At 32.9% G+C, this 25,595-nt stretch overlaps 5 protein-coding genes and 13 non-coding genes across 19 annotated transcripts; 5 read left to right on the top strand and 13 right to left on the bottom strand.

Moving 5' to 3' along the window:
* Window positions 1-156: 156 nt before the first annotated feature.
* Window positions 157-1,913, top strand: C06E4.8 (DUF4200 domain-containing protein). The gene is made up of 5 exons (NM_068759.3): window positions 157-237; window positions 686-974; window positions 1,024-1,101; window positions 1,157-1,333; window positions 1,592-1,913. Exons 1-5 carry the CDS (start codon window positions 230-232, stop codon window positions 1,811-1,813), a joined length of 774 nt encoding a protein of 257 aa, NP_501160.2. The 5' UTR covers window positions 157-229; the 3' UTR covers window positions 1,814-1,913.
* Window positions 1,914-1,938: 25 nt separating this feature from the next.
* Window positions 1,939-1,959, bottom strand: 21ur-11085. Its single transcript, NR_056151.1, has one exon.
* A 203-nt stretch (window positions 1,960-2,162) lies between these two features.
* C06E4.1 (Tyrosine-protein phosphatase domain-containing protein) lies at window positions 2,163-2,775 on the bottom strand (the record flags this gene model as incomplete). Its single annotated transcript, NM_068758.5, has 2 exons — window positions 2,566-2,775; window positions 2,163-2,513 (listed from the first exon to the last, which is right to left on the bottom strand). Exons 1-2 carry the CDS (start codon window positions 2,755-2,757, stop codon window positions 2,163-2,165), a joined length of 543 nt encoding a protein of 180 aa, NP_501159.1. The 5' UTR covers window positions 2,758-2,775.
* Window positions 2,776-2,801: 26 nt separating this feature from the next.
* On the bottom strand, window positions 2,802-9,071 carry C06E4.2 (uncharacterized protein; the record flags this gene model as incomplete). 2 transcript variants are annotated; one of them, NM_068757.4, is made up of 3 exons in its annotated part: window positions 2,802-3,103; window positions 3,650-3,745; window positions 4,511-4,690. In NM_068757.4, 2 exons carry the CDS (start codon window positions 3,738-3,740, stop codon window positions 2,946-2,948), a joined length of 249 nt encoding a protein of 82 aa, NP_501158.1. The 2 variants fall into 2 exon arrangements, with proteins under 2 accessions (NP_501158.1, NP_001293728.1); NM_001306799.3 differs by lacking the exon at window positions 4,511-4,690 and adding an exon at window positions 9,047-9,071 and having other exon boundaries at window positions 2,946-3,103.
* 21ur-6266 lies at window positions 4,249-4,269 on the bottom strand. Its single transcript, NR_056150.1, has one exon.
* Window positions 4,929-5,070, bottom strand: C06E4.19. The gene has a single exon (NR_056149.1). It is a non-coding gene; the product is annotated as an Unclassified non-coding RNA C06E4.19 (non-coding RNA).
* An 88-nt stretch (window positions 9,072-9,159) lies between the features above and the next one.
* Window positions 9,160-9,295, top strand: C06E4.17. The gene has a single exon (NR_056148.1). It is a non-coding gene; the product is annotated as an Unclassified non-coding RNA C06E4.17 (non-coding RNA).
* A 141-nt stretch (window positions 9,296-9,436) lies between these two features.
* On the bottom strand, window positions 9,437-9,649 carry C06E4.18. Its single transcript, NR_056147.1, has one exon. It is a non-coding gene; the product is annotated as an Unclassified non-coding RNA C06E4.18 (non-coding RNA).
* A 306-nt stretch (window positions 9,650-9,955) lies between these two features.
* C06E4.15 lies at window positions 9,956-10,158 on the top strand. The gene has a single exon (NR_056146.1). It is a non-coding gene; the product is annotated as an Unclassified non-coding RNA C06E4.15 (non-coding RNA).
* C06E4.16 lies at window positions 10,025-10,175 on the bottom strand. Its single transcript, NR_056145.1, has one exon. It is a non-coding gene; the product is annotated as an Unclassified non-coding RNA C06E4.16 (non-coding RNA).
* A 441-nt stretch (window positions 10,176-10,616) lies between these two features.
* Window positions 10,617-10,823, top strand: C06E4.20. The gene has a single exon (NR_056144.1). It is a non-coding gene; the product is annotated as an Unclassified non-coding RNA C06E4.20 (non-coding RNA).
* Window positions 10,634-10,705, bottom strand: C06E4.t1. Its single transcript has one exon. It is a non-coding gene; the product is annotated as a tRNA-Gln (tRNA).
* Window positions 10,824-11,708: 885 nt separating the features above from the next.
* C06E4.21 lies at window positions 11,709-11,933 on the bottom strand. Its single transcript, NR_056143.1, has one exon. It is a non-coding gene; the product is annotated as an Unclassified non-coding RNA C06E4.21 (non-coding RNA).
* Window positions 11,934-13,816: 1,883 nt separating this feature from the next.
* 21ur-14719 lies at window positions 13,817-13,837 on the bottom strand. The gene has a single exon (NR_056142.1).
* A 5,947-nt stretch (window positions 13,838-19,784) lies between these two features.
* On the bottom strand, window positions 19,785-19,805 carry 21ur-14818. The gene has a single exon (NR_056141.1).
* Window positions 19,788-19,808, bottom strand: 21ur-11682. Its single transcript, NR_056140.1, has one exon.
* A 2,986-nt stretch (window positions 19,809-22,794) lies between these two features.
* glb-2 (GLOBIN domain-containing protein) lies at window positions 22,795-23,969 on the top strand. The gene is made up of 6 exons (NM_068756.4): window positions 22,795-22,920; window positions 23,000-23,082; window positions 23,130-23,239; window positions 23,289-23,460; window positions 23,506-23,624; window positions 23,712-23,969. The coding sequence occupies exons 1-6, from the start codon at window positions 22,796-22,798 to the stop codon at window positions 23,793-23,795; spliced, it is 693 nt and encodes a 230-aa protein (NP_501157.2). The 5' UTR covers window position 22,795; the 3' UTR covers window positions 23,796-23,969.
* On the bottom strand, window positions 23,894-25,157 carry C06E4.3 (DeHydrogenases, Short chain). The gene is made up of 3 exons (NM_068755.5): window positions 24,639-25,157; window positions 24,419-24,592; window positions 23,894-24,195 (listed from the first exon to the last, which is right to left on the bottom strand). The coding sequence occupies exons 1-3, from the start codon at window positions 25,104-25,106 to the stop codon at window positions 24,004-24,006; spliced, it is 834 nt and encodes a 277-aa protein (NP_501156.1). The 5' UTR covers window positions 25,107-25,157; the 3' UTR covers window positions 23,894-24,003.
* Window positions 25,158-25,595: the final 438 nt, after the last annotated feature.

Below are 25,595 nucleotides of genomic sequence, written 5' to 3'. Positions count from 1 at the left end.
GTTGTGATAAAAAGAAAAAAAATGACTCATTTGGTATTCATTTTTGACATTAAATTTTTGGTATTATTTGAACATCGTTTTCTTTAAGGTCTTGAATTTTTATATAATATAGTTTTTCATCCGTTATTTGATGCCTATGTTTTATAAAACTTTTTTTCAGATTTGGTCGAGTGTTTGGAATTGATAGTGAATAAAAATTGCAAAAAAAAGAAAATAATAGGATTCCAACATGTCAAAGTAAGTGGAAAGTTATTCTACATAATAATTTCTACAACTTTTGAAAAAAATTGATATTTTAATCCGTAAAAAAATCATAGGAGTTTACAGTTTACTGGGACAATTTTCAACGATTTTTATATTTTCGTTGAGATTTTAGTATTTTGAATATTATAGGAGATCGAAATCGCCATGTTTTTTAAAATTACTTTTTAAAAACTCAAAGTTTTCAAGATTTTGGAAATTTACCAAAGCTTGGCTAAGATTTTTTGAAGATTGTTTAATAAAATTCGATATGTTGTACTATTATGAAAATGTTTATTGTAAATACCCATTGACTATATTCCAATTTCAATTTACAAATGATTTGGAGATGATTCATTCAAGGTATATGTACTCGAAAATTTGGGCAGTAGAATTTTAAAAAACCGTTATGCAATTCATTAGAAATTAATGTTTCCATTTTCAGACAACAATTACCAAATAAAGAAACAATAGCAGAACTTCGCCGTCAAATTGGAAAACAACGGAAACATTACGAACAGTTAATAAAAAATGTTCGAGCAAAACATTGTAAAGAGAAAGAAGAACTGGAGAAATCATTATCGGATCTTTATGATAAATTCATTGAAAAACTCAAATACTTGATGGAACTCAATGCCTTGGATAAAGAAAACGGGAAGTTGGTTGATATGGTATTTGAAATTTCGAGAAATTGGACTCAAATTAATACTTTATTCGCGGAGTTTTTTGGAATGGTAAGGCATTTTCATAGATATAATTCTTCCAAAATTCAATTTTTCTCAGAATGAAACTTTGAAAATTATTGAAGAAAATGGAGACATGTATGGTCATCTGACGGAAATCATCAAGAATAGAATGATGGTAAGTCTCTGTATTTGAGGAAAACATTTTTTTTGTATTATTTAAAATTTTGCAGGTAAAATCGAAAATAATAATAGCACTTTACGAAGATACCAAGAAAATTGTACTGGAATTGCTGAAATCAATTGAAAGTTTTCTAGACTTTTATGTGCTAGGAATGGATGAGAATCATCGCATTGGAATGATCAAAATGTTGAATTTAATGAAAAACGTTCCTTTTGCTGTTTTAAACGTAAGCATCTAATATTACACTATAAAATACTGTACATGGGCTGTCTATTTCGTAGTTAGAGGTCTAGCGAACTCGTTTTTACATTTCACACTTTTCACAGCAACATTCAACTGGAAATCCAAAGATTAACATATATTTTAGTCGGGTATTAAAAATACTCATGTTCAGAATAGGAAATTCACAAAAAAGTTCAAAGAGAAAACGTAAATTATATATCTTGTGTTCACTATTATTTTTCTGATACAATTCCATTTTCAGGAGAAAGAGCGCATTGATGGAACAATCGACGAGATCAAGAAAACCGTAACAGAAATTGAATCAGAACTACTGAGACTTCCACTGAGCAATTTGAGACCTCGCCGATCAATTCGACAAATATTATGGGAAGAAGTGGATTTATATGAAGCAATCAGAACTGGAACAGTGTTTGCCTTAGAAGGAATACATCTGACTGGCGAGGCTCAACCAAAATCTAGTTAACTGAACGTTGAAGCTTGGTTTAACCCAGTTCTGATTTTATCTTGTACACTGTATAATATTTCTTCAACAATTGAAAACTTGTATAAAATGTTTCACTTCATTTCATATTAATTCCAATTGGTGTTCTTCAAATATCGAGGTTCCCAACATCGTTCAAATTCCGATCAAATTTTAAGAAACTTCCGGAAATGCACTTTTTCCGGAAATGCAATCTTCGTGGGATTATTTTGAGAAAATATTCTTCCATTGATCGAATAGTTTGTCAAAGTTGTGAGATAGAATCGGCGGTTTATCAAATTGAAGTACTCAAAATTGTCTGCAGCCAGTGTCTTCGATTTTCGATTTTTTGTTAGCAAATAGGATCAGATAATGAGTTTTTAAGCACTAGACAAACCTTGCGAACTGTTCTCCAAATTAAACCATAATTTTTCTGTGTTGGAGCCTGCGCAATAATGTATTCAGAAGCTTCCATATTGACATATTGAGCTGGAAAATATTCCTCATCTGTTCCAAATTTACAGCGTCGAGCATCTTTCATTGGAACCGGCAACCATACATTTTCAGGCAAATACTTCAAAAATTCAGGAACAATTGAAACACTCGTGCCTTTGATGGCTTCGTACATGTGAGCCCGATTCTTGGATTTTGTGAGCTGATCCGTCAATTCAACAGGGGTCTGGCCATCTGATACAGCTGATGACTGAAAATGATTCGATTAAAAATGATTTTCTGTAATATCAAAAAAAAGTTACCTTTTTAATATCTTTTCCGGAAAGTGCTCCAGACTTATTTTTGGAAGATGGTTTACGACGATTGGTTTTCGCATCACGTTCTTTTGATTTTGATCGAGCCATTCTTCTTGAAATTTTTCTTGATACTACAAAATATGAAACTGAATTTTGAAATTTGATTTGAATTTTCGAATCGTGAACCAGGCTGACCATTGTTGAAAGAGTATTTTCCTGGAAAATGTTAAAGCAACTTCAAGAAAATCGTTTTATTTAAAATTGACTATTCGAGACAGTGAAGTAGAATAACCCGAGGAATGCATAAAGTGGGAAAGAGAGAAAAGCCTGCTGGAATTGTAGAGAACATTTTACATTAAAACAAAATAACAAAGAAAAGATCTGGATCAATGGTGGTAGACACGATGAGCACGAATTGGTACTGGTGTGATTGATCTACGATGGATTCTCGATGGAGCAGCAATTTGACGAGAGAATGGATGTGGGGATGTTGCGATTTGGAATTGTGTTGGAGCAACCGCTTGAGCAGATGATTGTTTTATGTCTGAAAAGTGAATTGTTAGAAAAATGTTACACTTTTGATGTTCTCTTACAAAAAGCTCTAAAGCTCTTACAAAAATTTAAAGTACTGTAAGATGTTTGAAAGTAGAGGTTTTGAAACAGTATCACAATTTTCCAGTTCTCGTCATTGAATTTTCATATTCTCATATTATTCAATTAAACGAAGAAAACTCGCATTATGCATTAAGGCGATTTACTATATATATATTTTTTAATTTAAGATAAAAATAAAACCGATAGGATTACGTGGGCGATTCCAATATTTTTTGTTAACAGTAGAAATATGTAACGTTTTTGAGATTCATGATAAATTATTGGTACTTTGTACTTGAGTAATTTGGAATAAGTTAAATTAAAACAACATCTATAGTCCCAGCTAATGTATACATCAAAGTCCAAAAGCTCACATTTTGGATCGAATGCAATTCACAAAGTCGGTTCAATTATCTGTTTTCACTTAAACTTTGCGAACCTCATTTGGAACTTCTACTTTTCATTGAATATCCTTTCCCTTTTTCAATAAACTTACCGGAAGACTCTGTAACTTCTGAATCTGCTTTCACTGAAGCTAACAGGATTGTGATGAGAAAAATCAGTAAAGTCGACGACATGGGATTCATACTTCCTGAAAAATTGAAAAATTGATAGCTTGAAGAAGAACTCTTTGGAGTGAGAAAAACGAGATGCTTTCCAAACTGTTGAAGAAGAGGAAAAGGGTATAAAAAATTTATGAGAAAGACCCAGAAAGTAAAGGAATAACTAGTAAGAGAGAGGGTCTACCTGCGGGAATTTTTAAAGTATGGAAAGGAAGCCATAACTTGAAAAAGTCTTGAAACTATTTTTCAAATGTGTTTAATCTTTTTGTAACTTCCTGGTTCAATAGTGTGATCTGAGAGTTATGTGAGATGTTGCTCAAAGTTAAGATTTTTGTTGAAGAGACCAATGAAACAAAACATTGAAAAATGATTGCAATCTAATGTTTTTTTGCAAAATAGATAGAGAGGCGGTTCAAAACTAGGGATACACTAAACAAAATAATTTAAAAATTAATAATCAAGATCTATGTAGTTAAAAACGTAATAGCTAAAACATTTTAAAACATTCGCATCATGTCACTTTTGATGAACTATTTCGCTATAAATCCATGGATTGTTATTTGAACATATGCCTAGACATTTAACTAATATGTGAAACAGTAATTTTTCAAATTTTTTTTAATTAATTTTGTTTTTGAGTTTCACTACTTCGAATCGTTTTTAAAGAGAGCTGAAATATTTTTTTAAAATAAAATACTCAAAATTGTACAAAAGGGAGGCTGGTAGAGTGCGTGGGGCAAGTAAAAGGCTCCCGTTACGCCTCAACAATATGGAATATCAATTCAACGACATACCAAGACTTCCTCATATACTCGGCTTCGCTACGTTCAGTGGCTCCGTAGTTTCAACCGTTTGATGTTGCATTTCAGTTCTAGTATACATCAATTTACGGTTTAACGATAACTAGTTCTTCAGACTTCAAGCTCGTTTCGATATTGGTTGGGTAGACATTGGAATTGGTTACTACATCAAAAATAACTTGAAAAATCTCGTCTTTTATCGAGAAAAAAAAGAGTTCTTGGGCCGTAAGACTGTATAACAAGAGTATAAGATCAACATTTGAGCAAACAGTCTCTCGTTTTCTCATGTGGTGATGCCTGGTCGAGTTGGCATACGTATTTACAAGAGCGTAGAAAAGTGGGATGAGAATTTATAAATTGTTGGAAAAACAGAATCTTTCTTTTTCATTACTGCACGTGGATCTGTGTGTGTGTCTACCGGATTTGTAGTAAAAACAGGAGCGGATTGTGGGATTGAGATGCATGCGTGGGGGGAGAAAAGTCAAGCCGCCAATTTAAAACGAAAAACCCTCAAAACTTTAGTGGGCGATGAGAATGGTTGGGATGGCTTGTGGAAAATGGCCGCCACACAGTAATAGGTAGGTAGGGGGAGATGTTGGTGAAAAAACGAGAAAGATGCATTGCAAAAAAAGAAGATGATGAAAAACGTGTTATTATTTATACGGTAAAAGGAGAAATGGACACATATGCATTTGGAACATTAAAAGTAGCTCGAAAAACTTTCAAATTGGTAGATCTCAGTGACCAAGAAGTCACTGCGGTCAGGGAATTTTAATTTATACTTCTTCTATGTTTCTGTCTTGTACCAATTATGTGTTGGCGGTTTCAGAGTGACCTCTTACTGGCTGAAACTAACTTCAAATTTTCCATTAATTTTTTTTTTGAAAAGTTGAGATTCGCGAATTTTATCTTATCACATGTATTCAAAAGTTAAGAACTTTTGATTTTTTGTTTTTTTCTCAAACTTATTTTAATATTTTTTAAATGACTACTTTAAATGATTCAGAAACTTATCTAATAAAAATTTGGAAAATATAGATTAAAATTTAGCCAGTTTCCTAGAAGTTTAATCTCAAGATAATCTTTATCCTATGAGAAAATAGCTTCTTTAAAAAAAAAAAAATATATATATATACCAGCCGTGCCCCCGACTTCTGGAGCTGAAAACCAATTTTTCTGAAACTACCGTAATCATGCAGTACTCCTACCGTACCACCATTGTACCACTACAGTACCCCGACTATATCCCTACACTAACCCCAACTCACTATCCCTCCAGAAGCTAAAACTTCGCAGACTACAAAGACTACACAGACTACAAACTATGGACAAACGGAATAAGCGCTTTATATATAGTAAATGATGATTCCACAATCGTTCATACAAAATGGTTTCGTAGAGTAATAGGTACATGTTTATATAGGATATCTTCTAACAAATCGATAAGAAACCTCGTACTGATATTTCAATGATAAAATTTTGTTGAGAGAGAGAGAGAGAGAGAGAGAGAGAGAGAGAGAGAGAGAGAGAGAGATATTAGTTAAAAAATAGTTGGCACTAAATACTAATAAAGCAGTAAATCAAAAACTAGTACAGTTAGAACATTGAAACTTGTTTGATGTCAATTTTCATGTCAACATCTTTCACAAAATTCAACATTTCCGTTTCGCAAAAGGTCACAACCTCAACGCAAAGTAATCGAGGATTTCACTCTCTTTCTCTTCTTCAGTCATCCTATGTCAGTCATTACCAGAGAAAATGACACCCGGTTGGTTGCAACTCGAGCGATAATTGGCGCCGCCGGACAGTGGTTGTTGGGTTCCAAATTGAAAGAGCGTGTAATAGAGGAAGGGGACGAAGGCAGTGGTGGTGGGTGACCCTAACCGTTGTAAAGGTAAAAAGGGTAACTAAAGAATCCGATGAAAGGGCAAGTGTAAACTCATTTGACCCGTAGGGGTATCAAACAAATGTTCAATAGGCGTTTGAACACCCTTTCATGGAAAGAATTCATATAATTTTTACATTGAAAATTCATGTCATGAAGCAAGTAAAAATAAAATATTTCGCGGAAAGAAAACGTAAACAAGTCGTTAAGAATTGGAAAATCTAGAATTTTTTGTTGGAAGAATGTGTCTGACAAAAACAAGGGGCTCTTCAGTTTTTTCTCAAATCCTGAAATTTTTTAGGAACTTGAAAACTAGAAAATTAAAAATTTGAAAAAAAATCTATGGCTAAAATACTAAATGATAAGGAAAAAGCTTAATGATAACGGGAGGGTCACTACAAAACCAATCCCACGGAGCAACAACAACCAATTTGACGTGTGTTGGCTAAGTGACAGCAAGTGGCCAAAAAGGTGCAAACAAAAGAAGAAAACTGTTTGATCACCGAGATATATATTCATTTTGGTATGTATGTATGAAAGAAGGTGACTGGGTTCGTATTACACATATAGCATTCGATTACCATAAGAAAGTGAAGAAGATCGCAAGAGCCGAAGATCGAAGAAACGATATTGGAAAGTGAATGGAGAAAATGAGTAGGCGAAAGTGTCAAATGTTTATGTAGTATCTCGAGGGAACGGTACCAAAGTACACGTAGCCGCAAAAATTCGAAAAATTCCAGATGGTATTACCTAGAGTTTAAAACTTGCAAAAAATCTTTAGGCATTCTAGATAACCATTTCCAGTTTCTCAATTTAATGGCTTAGCTAAACACTCTCGTTCAGTAATCCGAAATCCAAACAATTCGCCAGAGAACAGATGTCAGAAGGTTGGTTTAAATGTAAATAAATAGTTTTACTTAATTGTGAATGCTAGCTTCTTGCAAACGGAACGGGTAGAAGGTTTGTATTTCGTGTGAATAATAATATTACACGATCTCTACAGAAAAATATTTATTTGCCATTCAAACACTCAAGTTTACATTCACCTAGCGTGATCTTGATAGAACAAATTAGGTTTGAATAATTCAAAATGCTTTCAAAAGTGACCAGCTACTGAATAAAAAATGAAGTCAGACAACAAACTAACAAGTTTGGTCGTTGGAGGTTCATCCTAATAAATTTTCAAGTAACACAATATTAAAATCAACAAAAAAAGTCTGAACCAGTTTTTGAAAGTGTGAACTTTGAGTGATGAGTTTGAACCACATTTTTGTGCATTCACATATCAATTAAAAATTGAACGCGAGCTCATACGAGAAATACATATCTACCTTCTGCCTTCACAAAAACAAACGGGTTTAAAATCAATAATTATTTGCAAGATACAGAAAAGAATGCTAATTGTCTTTACTTTTCTTTTTTTCGCTAGCCTGGGAATGAATAGTTTGATCTACTGTGTATAAACAACAAGCAAACATCTTATGATTTGAAACATTGAATTTTAAACCCAAAAATTCAGTTAGAGCTTGTGGAAAATAGAACATTCCACTAAACTACATACAGTGCGTACAAGTTCTATACGGCACCCCCCCCCCCCCCCCCCCCCAAAATATGCCCTGTGGCCACGTGTGTCAGTTTTGGTAAAAATCTGCTAATGCCATTCGATTCCAAACCTCAAAAAACCTACTGACATTTTTTTACAGAGTGATAGCTTCAAAATTGAAGTTACTAGGTCAAAAAACGCAAAAAAGGCCGTACAACTTCTATACGCCACCCTGAGATTTTTGTTGAAAATCAGTGATATTGCCAAATTATCAACCTTTTCAGGACCAACTTTTTTAATTGTTCTCCAATTTTCGAGTACCCGTGTATATTTCAACTATTCTCATAAGATTTTCACGTCACAGAATTTTTATAATTTTTTTTGGTCCTGTAAGCCAACTTTGGGAGCCGGCCACTGATGGCGCCCTTATCTCACGTTCCAGCCCTCCAAAAATTCTGAAATTTTTTTCAGTGCTAAAGGAGAATGCTTACATTTCATACTATAACTGCCAAAGTTGTAGGTTCTGTTTAAATAATTCTGTAATTTGTTTTGTGTTAGGTTAGAAAATACGGTAACAGTTATTGATAATTTGGCAATATCACTGATTTTCAACAAAAATCTCAGGGTGGCGTATAGAAGTTGTACGGCCTTTTTTGCGTTTTTTTGACCTAGTAACTTCAATTTTGAAGCTATCACTCTGTAAAAAAATGTCAGTAGGTTTTTTGAGATTTGGAATCGAATGGCATTAGCAGATTTTTACCAAAACTGACACACGTGGCCACAGGGCATATTTTGGGGGGGGGGGGGTGGCGTATAGAACTTGTACGCACTGTATGTAGTTTAGTGGAATGTTCTATTTTCCACAAGCTCTAACTGAATTTTTGGGTTTAAAATTCAATGTTTCAAATCATAAGATGTTTGCTTGTTGTTTATACACAGTAGATCAAACTATTCATTCCCAGGCTAGCGAAAAAAAGAAAAGTAAAGACAATTAGCATTCTTTTCTGTATGTGCTTTATTTTTCTAATAACCTAAATTTGGACGTTGTGAACATTTTCTTTCTTAAAACTGATAGTCAACCTATTCATAGAACACTACTTACCAGGCTCTGTCATTTTCAAAAACATATTCTCCCAAAATGGAGATTAGAGAAAAGTGAATTTGGAACTTGGCAGATGTGAATATATAATGAAGGTAGGAACTTTTTGTCCAAAAAAAAAAAGAAGTCAGTGAGGGAGAAAGTGCGAAAACTTTTGGTTTTACTTTTCCAAAAGCCCCAAGTAATGGGAAAGAAAAACATAAGGAATGGCATGATGAGATCTCAGTGGGATTTCATTTGTAACTGGTTCCAGTTCAAACTGAAACACAACAGACACACATACGACAGTTTCTCAAAAAACAAGCGGAACACAATAAATCAAGGACATTTGAGTGAGGAAGAAGTAGAACATGCAGTTATACCCAAACCAATAACTCTTTGATATAACCTGAACAGAGATTTGCTAGTGGTGTTCATGAATTATGTATGTATGTGTAAATACAAATCAAACTTGACCGGAAAACACAATAATGTAGAAAAGGAACAGGTAAGTGGATGGGAAGTGCATACTACTTTTACTTCCCACTACCAAATACCATCAACATCATAATACACTTCATTCGAGTGTGCAACTTCCTGTTTCAAGAGGTCGGGAATATGAGAGAAACAATACGGGATTATGTTCATATTGGAGCATTTTTCTCATACTGAAGCCTGCACTGTATTTTTGTAAAAGTTTAGCCCGGGTTTCAAAACGACTTGCATATTTACGTTAAAGTTTTTGGTGCTCATTTTTCCAGGTTCTAAGTTCACATATCTGAAAAAATAAACAATATTGGAGACTAAATGGGGCTTAGGAAACTGAATTTAAAAACTTACAATTATTTCCTAAATTCAAAACAAAGTTTGTGTGACTGTTTTACGATATTTGAAGCTCAAAAGTGTGTCAAGTATTAGATCTATGTCAAAATCTGCTTCTCCTAACATGAGAAATGGCATGATTCAGAACGTTTTGTTGCACTACCTGCTGAAAACCGAGTCGCTTTTGTCAACATCATCACTCCATCATAACATAAAAAACGGGGAAAACCCATTACATGTTATGGGTATGAATGTCAAATGAGACGGCTTTCTGACAGCCTTTTGATGCACTTCGGTTCCGGATACAGACACGAAAAAGTGGCTAGAAAACAATAATATAAAGTTGTAGACTATGATGGGATCCACCGGATTTTTCAAGACCGGTCAATGGCATGAAAGTGGTGCTCTTCGTTCGTGAAATCTGATACGCGTGTGGAAAAGTGTCGGGTTAGAATTTCAAAAAAAGAAAGAAATATGTGTGTGTGTGGCCGATGGTCTTGAAATGAAAAATAAAAGACAACTATTCATCTGCAAATGACACTTATATATTGAAATCGGGAGCTGACCGACTGCCTGGTACAATTTATTATGCTATTAGTCTTCTTCATTTTTATTTTACGACGTGGTTTAGTGATTTGTGTATGAGAAACCTGACTGTTAATGGGCTTTATTAACTGGTTGATGCATCAAGTGATAAGGTCACTAGACACAAGGAATTGTTTTTGTAAAAATCTAAAAAGTATCAATTAACCTATTTGTTTCGTGAGAAGTTAAAGTGCAAAAAACGATAGGTTCCACCGAGATTTGAACTCGGGTCGCAGGATTCAAAGTCCTGAGTGCTAACCGCTACACCATGGAACCGGTAAAAGCGCCGTGTCAATAAAGCGGTCTAGTGATTTTATCGGAAACATCAATATAATGACAAGAAAAGCGTAATGTACAAACATGTGAGGAAAGGAGGAGAAGAGTGGCAACCTGGTGGAGAAATCTGCCAAATTGAGTTACTTGTCATCCGTTTTCCGTTGGAATTTGTTTCGAAATGTCTTCCGAAATCGCATAACGAGGTTCCCCCCGTCCGCCAACTCAAGATTTGAGAGAAAAATATGCTCAAACGATATGAAAGAATCTATAAATATCAACTTCCTGTTTCAATTTTTGTTGAAAAAGGAATAAAGAAATGAAGAACAAAGATGAATTGAATCATACTCCTCAAATATAAATCTCTACTATGAATATAAAGATTAGAAATCAAAATTTATAAATGATTTCTTTCTTTCAAATATCACATCCGCTTCTCCACTTTTACATTGCAGTTTAGTGTCTTTTTTTGTTCTGAAATAACAAGAAATTTGAAAGAAAACCATATAATAAACAAATAAATTAGATGTCCGGTATTATTTTTGATTCGGAACTAGCAGTGTCGCGACATAAACTTTTAAAAAATCTGAAAAAACCAAAAACAAAAGAAGCTGTTTTTATTTTAAAAAAACTACGATTTTTAATTTGAACACACAAGAACTCTTCGAACAACAAAATTCCAAAAGTTGTAAGTAATTTTGTAAAAAAAAAAGTTTATTAGGAAAACGAAGCATTTCAAATATAAAATAATTCTGGTATACCAGTAATAGTTTTAAAAAATCGGAACCATTGATTTGTAATATTTTAGACCCACTTTCAAGCAGGATCCGATAAATATTTGTCTTTCATTGTCGCCAAGCTAAATTTTAAAAATATTTGTTAGCTTTTTTTTTCTTCCAGGTAACATTAAAATGTTTTGAAACCGTTTCAGCCGTTTAGGATATGATTTATTGAAAATTTATATCTTCGTTTTTGTACGTTCAACAATGAAATAAAATCCTTTTGTCAATAAATCAAATATATATTTTAAAGAACGGATGAAGATACTTGAGATTGTCCGTTCGCGCCATTCACTTATTTTTGGTTACTATTGTCTCTCATCAAACTACTTTTTTGTATAGAGTATGATTGCTTTATTGAAAACACCTGGCTAGTTCCAGACAACTATTCTTTGTGACGAATGGTTTCAGTGTGTAACTCTACTCGAGAAAAACTACAAGAAATATGAAATTAGTTGCAATTGATTTTTTCTGAATTTTTTCGAAAACAACAGCTGTCAGAAGATCGCCACATGCCGTTTTTTTTTGAAAATAAATTGGGCAATCGAAATAAACGAATTCTCATTTTTGGTAATTATTTCTATGAATCAATTCTAGAGTCTCGAAAAAAAAATTCTCCGAATGTTTTCTTGCTATCGAACTGTCTTTTTTCTGTGATTTTTTGAAATAAAAAACATTCGAATAAATTCGAATCTTGTTTTTATGTCTGAAATTTAGACTTTCCTAAGAATTGTTTATTAACTCTCTAAAGAAGATACGTATATAAAAGCTTAGCAACTGTGGAAAAATGTTTTGAATCTATGTCCTTCCTAAGATTTTTGAGCTTAGGCAACATTTTAAAGATTTTACAGTAAGAGGTACTTACGTAGTATGCTATGTATAGATATTTCCTCAAAATGTACTCATAGACGCTCTGTCCGGTCAAAGCGTGGAGGCGCCTCCGCGGCCTTATTGCCCTTATTGGTTTCCTTGTGTGAAGCGTTATGGTGCTTCAAAAAAAAATTCAAGCCAAAGAATAAAAATAAAACTGCCGAGTTTTGAAGAGTTATAGGTTTTTTCTTTATGTTTTTTACACCTTTCGTTCAGAATGCAAATGCATACTTATCGAGTTTCAGTGTAAAGATTCCCAGTATTAACTCTCAAAAACAACTATTCTATTGGAAAATGAAACTATGTGCCATTTTGAAGCTTCTTTTCCAGTAACCTCATTTTTAGGAACTCCTAGGTTTTTATGTTGTGTTGGCTGTTCTCTGAACATCCTCATAGTTCACAAAAATAAGATCCGCCATCCATTTCAGTCGGAAACAACAACATTTTCCCCACTTTTTCAATATAATCTCATCTGACAAATCGCCTCCTGCTTCCTGTCCTCGAGGGAATTTGAAATTCGACCTGGAACGCGAAAGTTTCCTTTTCTTTTTGAATATGTATATCCCAAAATATTTGCTCTTCTTCTTATTTCCGTCTTGTTCAATTCAAATGTTTTTGTTTCTATAACTTTTAGAGAATTCACTTGCGTGATTCAATGTCATTTTGGAAAGAACATCCCATCCCAAATAAAATAGGGAAAAATAGATATAAAATCGGGTCATCCTCAAGTCGAGCTTGGAGCACAGACGGCCTCCGAAAATTCATTTAACAGCGTCCGGAGGGCGGAGAATGACCAGAAATGACGAAATTTTAAACGAAGAAGAAGTCGAAGAAACGGAGATGAGATTCCTGAGAGTACAACGGCAAGACATGACTTTTCAATTTTCATTAAGGCCTAAGTTCAGAGAACTATTAGACTTTCTTCAAATTTCCAAATGCGTTTCAGTCAGATCACGTTCCAATTTTTTCTGCTTTTCAAAGTCTCGATTATAGCTTATGTTTAGAATTTTGGAATTTTTACTATTTTATATCTAACTTTCTTGGGCTTTCTAGTTTTTTTTTTCATTTTTTACTCTTCTAGAAATATAGAAAAAATTTCCTGCAAGCGATCAGTATTCCTGGTTAAAAATGGTAGCTAACAGTAAACGCTTGTAAGGAATTTGGCTTTTTTTCGTTGAGAAAATCCTCCAAACAGTGTTTCACTGATCACTTTTCTGAAATCGTCATTTGAGATTGAAAAAAAAACATCAAATCAGAATTAATAAGTGATTTCGTCTATTCTTCTTTTTTTTCCAAATTTGTTTCCAGTTCATCTGTATTCATGAAAGATTAACGTCCGTATACGCGGAAGTTCTCTGATTTATTTCAACAAATTTTGTTTTAAGCTAATAAATCATGCTTGAATTTGATTTTTTATTCATTTTTCTTAAATATTTTATTCACTAAGAGTTAAGAAAAGGAAGCCAAAGTTATTGAAAAGTTGACAATGAACTGTTCTAGGTGATTTGATTATTTAGTTAATATGAAACAGTAATTTTATTTCTCTAAAAGTATAAAACAATAATTTTAAATCAACCTATATCGGAGATTTTAGAATTCACAGTTTTACTAGCGATTTAGCAAATATATTTGTATAATGCTTTATTACATTTGTGCTTGACTGAAAACTGGATTTTTCAAAATTTTCTACTCCTGTAAAATTATATCCACTTTTCTTATATTTTTGCAATGAAAAAATTCACTTCAATAATAAAAAATCGTCGATTCACATTCTTTATGTGATATCCTCTACTCGACCACATCACCTTTCCTCCTTGAAACCCTTCCTTATAACTTAATTTGTATGTTGAACCACACACCTCAACGCCTACTATTTAGTTCCAACTTTTCCCTTTAGTCTAGAAGTAACCTCTCATTTTATGCGCACACACTTCTGAACACCCATAATGAGAGGGCATTGGCCAACAGGAAGAGATGTCTGATATTCAAATAATTCTAATTCTTAATTCATACTCTGCAGAGAAATTACCGCTTTTCTGTCGATTTTTGTGCTTTCTATGAAACTGTAATTATTTTTTTCAAACTTGTCAAGTACTAGCAAAACATGGAGTTCTAATATTATATACACAAACATGATTTGACTTTAGTTAATTTTTTCCAAATTTTTACTTGATTAAAAAAAATTATATCTCTGCCTACATGTAGCGTAAGCTTCGATATTTGGAGTCCGCAGGAGTCGTAGGTCGCCTTACTGGCGGATAGGGAGCTAGCAGACTTAAGTTCAGACACACTCCCTAACTTCAAGAATTGAATTTCAACTTTTCGATTGCTCTCAGTACTTCCTCAACCCCCTTTTCTAAAACATTGACCTAATATAAGTCTAAATAAACTTTGAAAAAGAAACAAATTTTCCATCAAAGGCCACCCGCATGAAAGCATATTGCCATTTGCTCCCCATCTTGTTTAATTGCTTGTTTTTTCTGTGTTTTATGTACTTTTTCTAGTTTGACTCATTTCCTCTTTTTTCTCTTTTTTCGAAACTCCACCCACACTCTGAACCAAAGAACTGGATATTTTCCAATCAAGAAAACTTGCCAAAAAAATTTCGAAAAAAATTTGATCAAAAATTGTTGCGAATTCCAAAGATGGCAAGGACCAGGCTAGATAAAAGTGAGAAGCTTCTTCTTTTTTCTGCATCATCCTTTTCCAATAAGTAAACACATTGAGTGTGAGGCAAGAAAAGGACACGTCATCTCAATTCTTTGGACTCTTTATGTCTGGAAATGGGCCCAATATCTAAACAAATTAAAGAGCACTTAGATTTTTTTTTGCACCCGAGAGCCATTAGATTTTAAGATTCTAGAAAGCATTTCGGTGGTCGAACACGAAAATTCAGTTGAATTCTCATTTTGCATCGTTGCAGTTGAATTCTCATTTTGCATGGTTGTGCAAAATATGAATGACCCCAATTTTCGCTGCTCAAATGGAGCAAATTACACGTATTCATTTCATCTTAAATTTGAAATTATGCTTACTGGTTTTTTACCAGTTATTTTAAAAATTGTGCAAAGTTCCAAGTTCTAGTTATTTAAAATGGAGCAAAAAAAGTGAAAAAAAAATCCTATTTTTATTTCTTATTCTGTGTATTCATTTTTGCAGCAGTCCCTTATTAAACCAACACTTGAAGTAGATGAGGAAGTTTTAGAATTTTTGAATCTTTAGTTTTATGAATAAAATTTAAATTTGTTTTATTCCCTACATTAAAACACATTACATTTAGTCTCGACAAAGATCTGAAAAATTTTGGTCTGTGATTATAAGTTTTCCAAAAGCCCGTAATTTCGAAAATGATACAGATCTTTTCTTTGAAGATCGCTTCCTCGTAAATGGGCATTACATCATTTTTCAAAAAATTCCAGTATTGTTGATATAATCAAAAACCAAAAATGTGTTCTACATCAAAAATACTGTTGCACTTTCAACGGGTGACATTAATTCTGAATAATTCTTTTTATAATCTCCCAGTACAAATTGTTTTTTCTTCTAAATAATGACATCAGTGTACCCATTCTATTCTTTTGTTTTTCAAAAAGTAGAGCTTGTGTGCTTGACGCCTGACTTCAGCACAAGTTCATTCTTTGTCGAAAATATTTCGAATTTATTTTCCGCCCACTCGACTCACCCTAAAATACTATTTTTACACTCATGCAAATGATAAATATGCCAGTAGTAGTCGTTTTCAAGTTGACGTAAATTATAATTCATATAAATGAAATATGTGAACATTTTGAAGTGTCAAGTGATCTATTAATAAGGTATGTGATCAGAGAGCAAGGCGGTAGATCTCGTATTTTGAGTTATTGCATATTATTAAATTTATATATTTACTACATATCAACCAGGTTGTTAGAGACCTTCAACTAGTTTTTTGGAGCATTCAAAGTTCAGTTTCTTAAATTTCATCATTAATGAGTAAGCGAGACTGTGATGTAACAAAACATTTGAAGCGTAAAATGGAACAGAGTGCGATAAATTTCGTATTAATCTATAACGATATTACTTTCGTTGTCAGTGTTTCAAAATATATTTTGGTATTCGTATTATGTCTACTTTCAGTTTTAAGATCCGATTCGAGAATGAGGAACTGGTCAATTTAAGATTAAAAAATTTATTGGGCGAGCTCATGCAATTCTTTTTGAATAGAAAAGAAGTTTTCGAAATCGTTTGCTAAACACTTTCAGTTGAAAACTTCACTGTTTCTCTTGTGCTTTATTTCGAATTTCTGCAAAAAGTCTTACATGTAAAGCGTCTCCCTACAAATAAAACACAAATTGTCTTATAATTCTGATTAATGAATTGTACTCAAATTTCCAAATTACTCGTTTATTTTGTCTGTCTGACTTATGTAATTATGCTATCCTCACTCTCCTCCCAAATGACTCACCTTCACATACAAAAACTTTTTTTTCGTTCAATTGCTTGTCATCTCCTTCTTCTTCCTGATCTTCAGCATCACGAGTTTTTAATCGAAAACAAGCATTGTATTATCACTCTTAATTTTCTGATTATGGAACTGATATATCGACTCTTGGGAGTTAGAATGAGTGGGCATGAGTTGGCTTCTGTCTTTCCTCTTGAGTTTTGTCTACTTCAAAAAACTTATTCACTACACATTTTCACAATTTTTCATTCTATTTGCTAGACATTATAGTGTTTAGTATGAATTACCTAAAACGTTTAAAAGTTGTATAATTTTCAGAGGGTATATATTCTGTTTCATGTACTTTTAGAAGAGATGTTGACTTTCCGTAGTTAATTAACCAATTGGTAACAACATTTAGTACCACATTAAATTCCTCGAAAGTTGCATAAATTTGCAGAACTCACCTAATCAGTACCTTTCAAAATTTTGTAGACTTTTTTATATTATAACTTCACCAGTTTTGCAATTACCCAGTAAGTTGGAAATAATATGAACTTTTCAAAAAAATTGAAGTTTCATTGGGAAGAAGGTACTGCATGGAAGCTCAATAGTAAAACAATTTAGACATTTCATTCGAGGAATAAGCCTAGCGCGTGAACAAACGGACGTCTCGGTAAAACCTTTCTAAGGAGATGTACTTTCCAAATTTCAAAATAAAAGTTCCAATATGCGCCATTGTAGACTCGCAAGAAAAATATGTGTACTCAATGACTTATTGTGGTCGTAAATTTTTCAAGCGGAAATCTTTAAATAATTTCGATTCATTTACTTTTTGCACACACGTCAAAAGTTCATAGATTCTTATGATTCTTAGTCAGTATATTACGCAAAACAACTAGGATACTTTGAGCATTAGCATTCACATCTTAACTACTGGCACAAAGTGATCTTGGGTAGACTTATATGTCATTCAACAAGTTTATGACTTAACTTTATGATAAAGTTCAAAATCAGAATCAACTTGTTATCATTCCCTATTATTTTTTATTTTCTAAAGATGATGAATAAATGTATTAGTTTATTCAAGACAATACATTTTCTCATGTGATATTATAGAAACAGATTAGCTGTCAATCATGGCTCAATTTCCATTTTTTAATTTCTAAATATTCTCAGTCGGGTTATAAATCATAACATCAAAAAACCCATGATTTTTCCGGGTTTTCATGTCAAAATTGAATGTAGTAGTTTTGACACAAATATATATCATTTCTATATCCTCGTATCTTTTGTCATTTGGCAGAAACTCCTACGCATCCAGCAGGCAGACAAGTATTTGAATTCGTTTGTGATTTCTAGCCTCTTTCTATACTCTAGTTTTTGCCCAAATGACCCTGCAATTACTAAAAAGACTTTACAACTTACTATGTAGTCATTCTTTTTCTTTTCCTCAATGTCTCAGTTTTACAAAAATCATCATGTTGTTCTCATTAGGTCAAACGTCCATTTATTCTTTACTCTAACATCAAAAAAACAACGTAAATGGCTTCATTTGAAATTTAATTTGTGAAATGTGTAAAATGTTTAGGTATCATAAAAAACCTATCTACAAGTACGTAAACCTGAAGAGTGCCTGCCAATGAGCAGAAGCCAACAAAATTTTTTGGCAACATCCCATTCAAAATATTCATAGGCAGTTGAGAAATGTTATGTAAGAAAAATTACTAGTTTGTTTCCATTTTTGACATTTACAAAAATTCCGAAGCAACAAATTCCTTCTTTTGATCTCCATTTCTTCAAGCAATTGTTCAGAAAATCCGGTTCCTCATCTTTTTTGTCTCATTGCTTTCAATTTAACTAAGAGCGTCTCCGATTCCCAATTTAACTATTTTCAGTTCACTCAGTCATGGTTACGTTTCAGATGTCACTTAGTCATTCCAGACGACGTGCAGATCTTAGACAAAAAAGTATGTTTTCTTGAACTGTGTGGAAATTTTTAGAAAGGCGAAACATGTAGCTCATTACACATTTAGCACAGGAAATGTTGTACTAACAGTTGTGCAACTTGGTGAGCTCAATTTCTGATTCTTCTACTAAAATCCCCAAACCTTCTAAAAATTAAATACATTGGCATTTCCATTCTCAGAAATCCATTTCCAAACTTTAACAGAGGGTGGACTTACTTAAATTTAGATGGCCACTTATCCAGCAGTTCATTTGCATACATTTATCTCCTATTTTACTCTACTTGGTCTACCTAAACCCACCATCCAAGCCCACCTTCATTTAAATTTAAAATTCTTCCTGGGTTTCTTGTTTAAAAACAGAAAAATAAGAGAAAAAAATAACAAAGAAAAACAAATTTTAGGCAATGACGTTAGTCATTCCATTTTCAAATTGCTCTTTTTTTGTTTTTGTGCTCTGTGCCATAAAAATTAAAATATTAAACTATGGTCTTCATTCGAAGTGTTTTTTGTCATTGGGTAATGCTTGTAATAATAACAGTACCCAGAAGAACAAAATTAGAACATGAACCCTTCTCAAGAATGTGTCCAACAACCAAGTTCTTTTCTGTTCATCCCTATCCGGTTTTCAAAAATCCTTTTCTTCTTGTTCTCGTACGACTTTTTGTTCTCGATTTCTCTTTTCTGCTCACTGACCCACAACGAATGTTCACTGAACTTTTACAGCATCTTTTAGAATAATTTTGCAAAATTATTTTATGAATTTCTCCAAATGTAAATATTTTTTAGATTCGTTCCAAAAACCTTGCAAGTGTTATTTATGAATACCTTGAAACATTAATGATTCTCTGAATTGGAAGGTCTTATACTATAATCTCTGTGAAATGTTCAACAATTCAAATAGATTTACAGATCAAGAAATCAAAGTCACAATAATACAAAACACACAATGTCAGGTGTCAAAATAGTTTTAAAAAAATGAAATGTGTGCAAAATACGTCAAAATATGAAAAATATAACGGCAAAGCGTTGAATTTCAGGTCAAGTGAAGTGAGCCGTTGTTCGCAATAACACTGGCAAATTTTAAGCATTTACATTATAATATATTTGAAACAGAGTTGTTATGGTAGGCAGAAATATTTTTAGGTTTTGTTCTCTGTGCTGTCTGTCGCTTATTTTTGAGTTTTTTTGATAACTCAAATGTTTGGAGTTTGTACAGTCTAAACACACGACTTCCTTAACTTATCACTTTATTTCAAAAAATTTAAAGAGAAAAATTATCTGGAAGAATATATTGCTCTGAAAATTTTGCAACAGAAAAAAACGACAGCAATTTTATTTCTAGCAACAATGAAGTTACAATTTTCATTGTTTTCACTGATTTCACAAATTCCTGTAAAAACTGTAAAAGTGCAAAATAAGTAGTGTTTTGTCAACAAAGAAGTTCAAATCTTCTTTCTTTTTCTGTACCTGAATATTTAAATGTTCTTTGTTTTTAGTAGACAATAATTTTTCAAAAAAAACATTGTGACTTCAAGCTGTGCCTTTTAAAAAAGTTCTTTCCTTATTTCAAAATTTGCCAACTCACACCCACGTGTCTGCAATTCTTTTTCCTGTTTTCATCGCTTCATATTCGCCACTTGACTTCTACAAATCTTCTACGAATGATCATTTCCTCAACAAAAAAGGCTGAAAAACATTTTTAAGATGTTCCCTTATTTTCATGTTGTTTAAAATCCTTGTTCTAATTTTGGCTCAATAAGTTTATCTCTAAAAAATCCCACCTAATGATAAATTATCCATCCTAATTAGCAGACACACGTGGTGTGTCTGTTTGTTGGTAGATCTTTCTGTTTTTGACAGCATGCGAAGAAAATAAAAACACAAGAAATGAACAAGATTTCGTCTCTAAATAATGTGGGAAAATGTTAGAAAATAACAGATTGAATCTTCCGATTAGAAACAGAAAATTAGAGCATTTCCAGCCTGATCATCTTCCTCCTAAGTTTTTGTTTTTTACAACTTATGATTAGAAAAATAACAACACAAAATCGTAGAAAACTGGTAACTTCAGATTTTATTGTTTTTGTTTCTTTCCTCAACGTTCTAATGTACTTTCAAATTTTATGTCTCATGAACTTAAAAAAAAACGTTACCTGATTCTAAGAAAATATTCTAAGAAAATATTTTCCAAACTTGGTTTAATATTATTTTGAATCTAATTTTCAAGTTCCCAGATAAACAAGATTTTCTTCTATACTTTTACAACTTTTCACGAACTAATGGATTTCACAAAAAAGTGTCTTCCATGGTTAGAAGTAGTGTTCCAAGAAAACTTTTCACCGTTCCAACGCTCAGTTCAGATTGTTTTTGAATATTTTTCTCTAGAGCAGGAGGTTTCAGGAAAGTATTTCTAAGAAGGTTTAAAACTTAAAAAAAACAAGTTCCAACACAGCCAGTTTTTTTCAAATCCTCCTGGTTGAAAATTTATGAGTCAGTGTCTTAAATTGGGACATTGTTTTCAGTATCAGGTAGTATAAATATTTTTCGGTGAGTCTCTTGTACTTGAGGAAGGCATCGTCTTCTTGCACTCTACATTGTTTTCAAATTCCCTAACACAAACGGAGGTGCCCTTCCAATTTTCCATTGGCCCTTTCTGTTTATACCCATATTTATTGTCAGACTGAAAAACATTATTCGGGAAAAAAGATGTTTGGTATAAATCTCCGCCCACCAGAAAAATACGTAGCTCATCAAAGTGGTATATAGTGTCCCGAATTGTTTCTATCTGTTTCTCATTTGAGCCTGGAGATGTTTTGTCTGGAGATGTACGTTTCATTACTAATATTATTCACAAAACGTTTTCAGTTACTAGGAATTAATTAACCGTTTTGGAAAATATGAAATTTAGTGACTGCTGCAAGTTCTGAAATGTGAATATATTAGTTTTTCACAAAATTCATCATAAGTAGAATGCAGACTTCTCGTTAAAAATATTATTTTGAAAAAGTATCCTAAACCTAGAAACAATTTGAAACTCATTTGAAATGTTGAAAACATCACAGCTTTTGTTCAAAAACATTTTGAAAGCTTTGCAGTTGAAGCAACAATTTTTTTTTCATTTCTACCAACTACTAATAAATATAATTTTAATAAAAAAATTGAAGCTTTTTCGTACAAAATTTTGTTTTTTTTCAATTTTAAAGTTTGTGACTTTGTTTTGATTAAAGTGCTTTATGCCCTTCATGTTGTTTCAAAAATTCTTGGAGAACTTAATTTTCGGAAGAATATTTTTCGGGTGAATTCTCCAAATTGAATTATCAAGAGGATATGCGGAAGTTTGATTACTAATTCGAAGATTCGTGAGCAATAAATTTTTAACACTCTCAATTTCTTAGAATGAGTCGGTCGGTGGGTGATTTCAAAATGATCAATTGAATGTTCCAATTTCAAATTATGTTTTCTTAAGAATTTTTTCTGCATTTGCCACATATGTGTGCATTTGACGTAGAGAATTAAGAATTTTTTATTCGTTTTCAGACACAATCCATGTGTTCTTGAAGCGTAAAGAAATGAATTGGTAGACAAAGATCCGGAGATCGCTTGTTTTTTTCTTTCTTTTTTTTCTTTCTGAGTTCTATTTGATTGGAAAATCTAATTTTAGATTTATTTTATTCCTACCGTCCGTTTCGAGTTGTTTTCTAATGTTTTCAGCTCAATGGTGTCTCTCTCTCTTTGTCTGTTTTTGCAAACAAAGTTCAATCCAGAATACTCATAACATAATCTTTGATCGTTCAAAATTTTAATAGTTGTTGTTTGCTTATATTTTCCCTTTGACTATCAAATTCTATAATGAAAAGCCTACTGAAAGCCATAAAATGTGGAAAAAATTCGTCGCAATTTCTGTATTTTTTTTGGCAATTTATATTTTTTAGAATACCTTGTTTATGTATTTTAACCATTTTTAATCGTCTGAATTGCTAAAAATTGAGAACACTTCCTTTTTCTATTGTTCAGAAATTATTTCCTGGATCATTCATTTTCATTTTTTTTCAGAATGAACCTTCCATTTCGTGAATCCAGCAGACAAGCTTCACCATCTCCAGATTCACCATCAGTTGGACCACGGACAATAAATCTAAGTGTTGCAGAGAGACAGTGTATTTGTGCCAGCTGGGAAAAGTAAGGGAACTTCTAACTTTCATACATTAATTTTTAATTTGGGATTTAACACATTTTGAAAAATAAATCCTATTTCCAGAGCTTCAACTCAATCGGATATTGGATGTGAACTTGTAGCCAGACTTCTCAATGACAACAGAACTCGCTTCCGTGCGCTTTTAGGTAGCTTTTATGAGAAATAAATGTAAATAGTATTATTCTTTTTTAAGAATGTAAATCCGGAAGCTTCTTGGGTTCCGGGAATTACACAACAGAGGACGTAAATGGAATGAAAAGAGCACGAAGTGTGGCAGATGGGGTCAACTGTTTTTTCAATAAGGTAGGTGAAATTTATTTTAGAGGGTTTTTGAAAATAGTGAACAGTATAGGTTATATCAAAGCTTATGGATGCAAACTACGTCGAGGAAATCCAAGATCTCTCACTACAACTGGGTGCAATGCATTTCCGCATGAAAGTTTGGTTTCAAGCAGAAAACTGGCTTTGCGTTAAAAATTGTCTTCTGGATTCAGTGGTTTCCGCTCTTTTAAAAGACACAAAAGGTCGGTAAATTTTTTAATTTATTAGTAATTATTTAAAAATTGTAGGGACGTATGTCATCTGTGGAGGATTGAAGAAGGTTCAGACAGTCGAGAAGCACACAACTCATGCGTGGTTCAAGTTTGTGCAGTTTATAATTCAGAACATGAAGAAAGGATTTCTAGCTGTAAGTTGAACATTTAAAAACAGTCTAAATATCTAAGTAGTTAAGCTGAAAGATATAATCATTTACATTTAAAAAATATATTTTCAGGAAGCACTCAACTCCGACTCCCACAACGAGCCAAAAACTGAGTGTGCTTCACCGTGTTCCTCAGCCAGTAATCATAGTGTTTAACCTTAAAGTATCAGGTTGAGCGGGTTTTTATCAACTAACCATCCAACACTTGATCTCTTATTCAACTACTTTATTTTGTTCTTTCCTGCTTATTACCTTTTTCGATAGTGATATTTATTCATTCCAATGTACAATTTTTAGTTTATCTTTTTTCAATCGTGATAAATAACTAAAAATCGAAAAGCAGTTAAAATGAAAATGCGTTTATTTATTTTTGGGGCAACTGAGCATGGAATCCAAGAACCAGACTGGTTCCACCATCAGCAATGATATTCTGTCCAATAATGTACTCAGATGAGTCACGGTCCGCCAAAAAGGCAATCGCCTTTGCAATATGCTCTGGTCTTCCAGAAAATCCACATGGAATTGCAGATTTGTTTGCGCCGACTTTATCGTAGAACTGAAAATAATTTTTGGAATCTACTGGCGTATTAAGAGGAATGGAATAGGAATTCCAGAAATTTCTTAATCAAAATATTTTATGTGAAAAGTATCAGCACATCTTTTGAATTCATAATTATATACTTAACTTTAAAATTTTGTAGAAGAAGACTTGACAAAAAGGGACCAAAGAACTATACTATTCCGTAACATGTAATACAATGTTTTAGTCTTTCACTAACTTTCTGAGATTCTTCAGTTGACAATCCAGTACAACTCTCATGAAATCCAGTTGCAACAACTCCTGGATTAACAGTATTTACACGAATTCCTTGAGAAATCAAATCAATTGCAGCACTTCTTGTGTATTGATCTAGAGCAGCTTTTGCCAGTGGGTAGTATGGATTACGTACATGCTGAAAATGTTAGTTTGAATTTTTAACTCAATCAACTTTAACTCACTGCAAATTTCAAAGCAGCAACACTTGAAACATTAACAATTTCTCCACGAGTTTTTGCCAAATGAGGACGAATTTTCTGTGTCATTTCAATAACACTTTGCACATTGAGCTTCAAAACTTTCTCGTATGTGTCGATTCCTTGATCTAATCCAGCTCTGTTCTGCGAATCAGCGATGGAAGCTCCGGCATTGTTCACAAGGATATTAATTTGACCAAACTTTTCCAAAGTTTTACTGATCAGTGCATCTTGTCCGGAGGACGTGGTAATATCAGCAGGAACAATTAAAAAGTTGCTATCAGAAATTCCAGCATCTAGCAAAGCTTGCTTGGATCCTTGAAGTCTTTCTTCGCTTCTTCCAGTCACAGTAACTTTAGCTCCTTCTTTTGCAAAAAGTAGAGCAGTTGCTCTTCCAATTCCAAAAGAGGAACCAGTGATAATTGCAACTTTTCCAGAAAAGCGTCCAGTCATTTTGAGATTTCAAAGGAACGGAAAGAGTAACAAATAAATGTGTTATGGAATGAGCGTTTTCTCCTCTTTATACACCACACACTTTACCAAACGTATTTTGTGATCAAAAAACACACCACTAGAAAAAGTAAAAAGTGAGAGACGCAGGTGTAAAAGTCACAAACATTTTGTGACTTAAGTCATCTTTCAGATTTGCCCTTGAGTTCAATATTTTTCATTTGTGTAGAAGGCACAAAACATTGTTATTTTGCCAATTCTGTTGAAACTACGGAAATGATTACAATTCAAATTTATACTTCTGAAAAGACACAAAATACTTAGAGAATGTATTCTGTTGTAACTCGAATTGAGAACTCAGAGTCTTGGAACATACCAAAAGTTAGGTTTTCGATTTACAAAATCTTCAGCTTAAGGTTCTGAATAGAACATATATATAATCTGGAATTATTGAGAAAATAGTTTACTTACTCTTTGAGAGTCTTCGGGTGT

This window comes from Caenorhabditis elegans, chromosome IV (assembly GCF_000002985.6).
Source record: "Caenorhabditis elegans chromosome IV".
Taxonomy (NCBI): domain Eukaryota; kingdom Metazoa; phylum Nematoda; class Chromadorea; order Rhabditida; family Rhabditidae; genus Caenorhabditis; species Caenorhabditis elegans.
This window is presented reverse-complemented; position numbering and strand designations above follow the sequence as displayed.

Excerpts from the sequence above, each read along its gene's own strand:
- C06E4.3 (NM_068755.5), bottom strand. The coding sequence starts at position 25,106 with ATGACTGGACGCTTTTCTGGAAAAGTTGCAATTATCACTGGTTCCTCT. Across the intron at positions 24,593-24,638 it reads TTGCTGCTTTGAAATTTGCA|CATGTACGTAATCCATACTA; the intron begins GTGAGTTAAAGT and ends TAACATTTTCAG. Across the intron at positions 24,196-24,418 it reads CAACTGAAGAATCTCAGAAA|TTCTACGATAAAGTCGGCGC; the intron begins GTTAGTGAAAGA and ends AATTATTTTCAG.
- glb-2 (NM_068756.4), top strand. The coding sequence starts at position 22,796 with ATGAACCTTCCATTTCGTGAATCCAGCAGACAAGCTTCACCATCTCCA. Across the intron at positions 22,921-22,999 it reads ATTTGTGCCAGCTGGGAAAA|AGCTTCAACTCAATCGGATA; the intron begins GTAAGGGAACTT and ends TCCTATTTCCAG. Across the intron at positions 23,240-23,288 it reads TCAACTGTTTTTTCAATAAG|GTTATATCAAAGCTTATGGA; the intron begins GTAGGTGAAATT and ends TGAACAGTATAG.
- C06E4.8 (NM_068759.3), top strand. Across the intron at positions 975-1,023 it reads TCGCGGAGTTTTTTGGAATG|AATGAAACTTTGAAAATTAT; the intron begins GTAAGGCATTTT and ends AATTTTTCTCAG. Across the intron at positions 1,334-1,591 it reads TTCCTTTTGCTGTTTTAAAC|GAGAAAGAGCGCATTGATGG; the intron begins GTAAGCATCTAA and ends TTCCATTTTCAG.